Source organism: Gordionus sp. m RMFG-2023, chromosome 2, assembly GCF_954871325.1.
Source record: "Gordionus sp. m RMFG-2023 chromosome 2, tfGorSpeb1-WG-v2, whole genome shotgun sequence".
Taxonomy (NCBI): Eukaryota; Metazoa; Nematomorpha; class Gordioida; order Chordodea; family Parachordodidae; genus Gordionus; species Gordionus sp. m RMFG-2023.
The window spans coordinates 19217787-19222904 of NC_088776.1; the positions used below are offsets into that span (position 1 = coordinate 19217787).

At 26.6% G+C, this 5118-nt stretch overlaps 1 protein-coding gene across 1 annotated transcript; it reads right to left on the bottom strand.

Moving 5' to 3' along the window:
• Positions 1-2653: 2653 nt before the first annotated feature.
• Positions 2654-4878, bottom strand: LOC135923929 (uncharacterized). The gene is made up of 4 exons (XM_065458951.1): positions 4737-4878; positions 4487-4694; positions 4162-4364; positions 2654-4115 (listed from the first exon to the last, which is right to left on the bottom strand). Exons 1-4 carry the CDS (start codon positions 4852-4854, stop codon positions 3454-3456), a joined length of 1191 nt encoding a protein of 396 aa, XP_065315023.1. The 5' UTR covers positions 4855-4878; the 3' UTR covers positions 2654-3453.
• Between the last annotated feature and the right edge of the window lie 240 nt (positions 4879-5118).

Genomic DNA, 5118 nt, shown 5'->3' on the forward strand with positions numbered 1-5118 from the left:
CAGATATGCATAATGCATAAACATAACAGATTGCATGAAAAATTTAAATAATAGAGACATGTATGTGGTATAATCAAATAGCTCTAAAATTCTTTATTTAAGAATGTTAATTTTTCAGAAGTCGTTTTTTAAATCACATTTAAATTTTTTAATATAAATTTATACTAAAAATTAGGTTTGGGTAAAAATTGGTTAACAAGTTTTTTTAATTTTAAAGATACGCCATTAGCAATTTTTAAACAATTTCCAAAGATCTTATTTATAAAGTATAATATGCTATTCCAGAGATCTTATTTATAAAGTAAGTAAAACAATTACTATTTTAGAAATAATAAACTATATTGTATAATCATTTAAAATAATAAAAATATATACTGTAATTTGAGAATAAATGTCAATTGATGAAATAAATGGGAAAAAATATTTTTTTAATAGTACTTACATTACAACGATTTGGGTATACTACCTTTAACTTCAAGATTGCTAACATAGTTTAGTTCTCAAATTTCCTGTCCCACTTTTAAATAAATTTATGTATCTTTTTTAAAGGTCATGCTATCGATTTTATTAAAACAACTTTGGAATGCAAACAAAATAAAATAAATTAGAAATAGAATTAAGTAAAATTTTAATTGTGTAAATCAATTATATGTCATTAATATAAATATTAATTTATAGAGATTTGGCATAAAAAGATTCTTTTAGCATTGAATATTAATCCAGTGATGGAAAAATCATTTCGCTATGTGTACTCGTTACAAGTATATGAAGTTCCAATAACTTTTTTTCCAAAAGGTTAGTGCATCCTCTTCTGGTATAGTTGAGCCGAATAAAATGTGGCATTCTTGCTCTAGATTGCTAGTGCTAAGTTGTTATAGTGCTATTTTAGCTATATACAAATTGAATGTTTGTCCATTATTTTCAACTTAAATCTCATTCTCTGCATTTCTACGATGCTTTTTATAAGTTTAAAATGTCTAATTAAAATTTTAAATATTCTATAATAATTTTAAGATCTTTAAATCTTGGATCAAGTAGTTTCGCTAATATCTAATAAGCAAAATATTTTAAAATGAAAAAATTATATAAAATAAATTAATTGCAGTTGGGTAATTAATTGATTTGTATATCATTTCTATTTCATTGAAATAAACCAAAATTAATTGTTGATCCCTTTTTGGAAGGAAAGAAACTACACTATGAATGGATTTAGTAAATGCGAATAAAACTAGATATAGTTCAGTTTTAAAGATTGTTTCCCATTTTATTTCGCATATTATATATAGGACTCTTGTTGACAGCACTGATACTTCTAACATAATTAATATGCAGTGCCAACGGGTAAAGTATTTTGATTAAGGTTTTCGTATTAATTCGACTTGGTGCAATGCAATAAGTGCTATTATGTATTCATATTTTATTAAATTTAATATATAAATATAATTAATTAATATTTTAAAAACTTTACATTAGAATCTCGAGGTTATATAATATTTGTTTTAAAATCATGTGTAATGATGTATAGTCTTGAACGTTATTTTTTTTTATGTGTTTTATTAAAATATTAGATAGAGTTGTAATTTCACCCTTATATACATAATATGATGTTTTCGAGTAGCGTTTGCGGCCTACTCTATTCAATGAGGGTATCACATTCCGATATTCCGGGTTCAAATCCAGTAAGGACCATATTCTTTTAAAGCCAATTAGGCTCCCTCTTTGTGGGGATGATATGCAGATCGGACTCGACCACGTATTTCCAATATGTATCAGAGACTTGCAGGCCTGGCCTGACCTATTTTAATTTCTTCAAATATACTCTGGCCGAGCCGGGCCTAAAAAAATACCCGGTTGGGCCAAATATTTTAAATAGATATATCTATAAAAATTAAATATTATATTTTTAAAAATTGTGGGCCGGGTCTGAAAATATTTCTTAAAAAAATCTGGCCCAGGCCTGAGAATATAAAACCGGGCCGGGCCGAATTTTTTTTAAAAATAATTCCTGCTGGGCCAAAAATTTTTAAAATCCGAGTCAGGCTGTACAAAGGGTACCTCTGCAGGTCTCTATATATATTAAAAATAAATAGGTCTTATTTTTTGACGTTTAGCAAATGGCTGTATGCTACCTATTTCATTGGTTATTGGGCTCGAATAAAAAATATAAATAATTGTTCAGCAATAATTTTATAGTTAAAATAAATGAAGAAAAATTAATTACTAATTTTTGGCAAAAATTAGCCCTTTTATACCATACAATAAATAAATAATAATTCTTCAAAAAACATAAAACAGGCATCCTAAGTCTCAAAGTCGAATACATGCGCCGTTGTTCCACATCCATATTATTACGCGTAAAAAAATAGTAAAGATGAAGAAAAACGATCCCCTTATGATATAAGACATATCATTACCCAATCGTAATCTGGCCATAAGCGGTGCCACTGCCATAAAAATGTGCGAACATGGCTGTGCGGCTCATTTTACTAATGTTACTATTTAAGTATCATAAAATAACTAGTATACTATTGCAAATTTTTAAACAAGTCGAGGTCCTAATTTATAAACTTATGTTCACGCGGTGCGTTATTTAAAGCAGTGTTATTTGCAAAATCAAGCCAATAAATAGGTGTAATTTATAAATATGGAGCGATATGATGATGACGTTATGATAAAATTTGAAAAACATATGTTGCGATTCGATAGTAAAAATATGTGATACGATTATAAAAATTTTATATTTATCTATTAAATTAGTTTTTAAAAAGGAATCAAATGTGATGTCGATAGCGTTAAATAACACAAAGGTTTAACATAACGCGCTTACTATAAATTAGGCCTAAGGTTATATTGTATATTATATTTTTTAAATATTCAAATATATCATATCTGGTGTGAATGTGATGATTCCAAAAAATTTCCAATGTGAGGAATAAAAAATATATCAATAAATTGTAGATTTTATAGTTTCACAATTTAATGAATTGAGGAAGCTTTTTAGTATTTCTATCATTATAGGTAATATAATATATCATTAATAACGCAATGATAGAATATGTTGCAACATATATTTCATAAATTATTAACGTTATAAAGAATCAGCTGTGTCGATAGCCTTAAATAACTAAACGCTTTTTAACGCGTTTACTATAAATAAGGCCTAACTCTGCTAAATATTAAAATATTAGCCTGAGTGTTACTATTATTAATTATAATTTTCTAACTTTTGGAATAAATTTATTTTAGTTGAGATAAAAATATTTAATATTGTTAAACCACTCAATTTTTAAAAATGGCTAACCAAATATTTTAGCCCAATATTATGCAAGTCTGGAGACTCATAGATGGCAGAAATATTCGAACAACTATTAACGATATCTCGAGGCTTGCATAATATTTTAGCTAAAATATTGGAGGTATAAATTATGATATCAAATTTAATTGATGAATGTTTTATTTTATATATAGATGCATTTCTTCATCTGGGATATCAATCTCACCTAAAGGTTGAGAATCTGGAGGACAATAACTAAATTCTTCAAAACTTGTTATAGGATGTATATCTAAATTTTGTTTGGCAACTTTTACAATGGTGGAAATATTGTAATTTGAATTATGTTTGGCAAATAATGTGTGTATGTGAGTAACATCATAGAAGTTCAGGAGAGTATTTAAGGAATAGTAAATGTAATGCAGGTTGGAGATATTCTGTTTATGTAAAATATTAGTTGTTTTGTTCAATTCAACAGGATTAACATTTTCAAATCTAGTAAGCCATGGAATATTTTGAGCCAATATTCTCAATATATCTAATATTTGGTTGAGGTAAACCATTTTTTTACTATTAATAAAATTAAATCCATGTTCATTACAAAAGTGTTCTAGTTCAATCCTGCTAAAAGCCTTATCACATTTTTTTTTGGTATTTAAGTGGTGAAATATATTGAAAGGAGTTGATAAAAACTTGCAATCATGATCAATATTTTTGCTTTTATATATTGTACTTTTCCAGACTATGTAAAATGCAGCGGCATACAAATCTTGATTTCCAGAAGCATTGTACATCTCTTTGTAGATGCTGACTAGTTTGATTATATTTGCCTCACATATAGAATCTAAACAATAACAGAAAATATATAAAATATATAAAATATTAATAACCATATTTAAATTTTAGAATTATAGGTTTGATAAAGGATTGCAGGTGAGTTTCTGGCAGAATATCTTTTGTGTCAACTGATAGATGAGGGAACTGCAATTTAATTTTCATATAATTTCTAAAAAAAGGTTTATGGGAAGTCTCTAAAATTAGACACACCTGTGTAACCCTTGTTGAGTAATTTAGTTTCTTAAGTATGTGGTATCTAAAAAATAATAAATTTATAATTAGTAAAATCATAGAGAAAATAAAATGATATTCTAAATAATGCCCCCTTGATCGGTAGATGTTAAACTATATTTTTAATTAAAATAAAGTAATGATTACGTGCATATTGCTAATAATAATCTTTTGAATTTATGACGGGAGTATTTATATGATTTATCATGAATTTCAACATAGAGGGTTTTTATTTCGTCAATAATATTTTGATTTAATTTTAATTCATTTTTAATGCGAATAAAATCTTTTTCATATGTGCTAATAAGATTTGATTTTAAAAGATTAGAATTTGGCAGGTAATTCTCCTTAAACCCTATTTAAAAAATGTATAGAAAGGTAATCGTTCAAAGCATACCTTCGGCCAGTTCATAAAATTCATCTTGCTGACTAATTATGTTGCCACAGTTTTTGCATATTTTCAATCGGTTTTCAACAGTAATATCATTTAAATGGCACTCTTTACATTCACTCATAACTTTTTAAATTACCGAACAATAAAGAGTAAGCAAAAATATCAATGACGAGTGCTAAACATTACCCATCAAGCAGCTTCCAAATATTTTCTTAAATACTTGTTCACATAGAAGAAGTAATCCCTTCCTTGGTAAAAATTTTTAAAAAAATATTGGTTTTTCTAAAATCTTGATTGCAAAGTATTCTATTTCAAAAAGGTAATAATCTATTTTAAATTTTAGCAAAAAGTTACAATTAATTTAAATATTTCTTCTCTCCCGAAA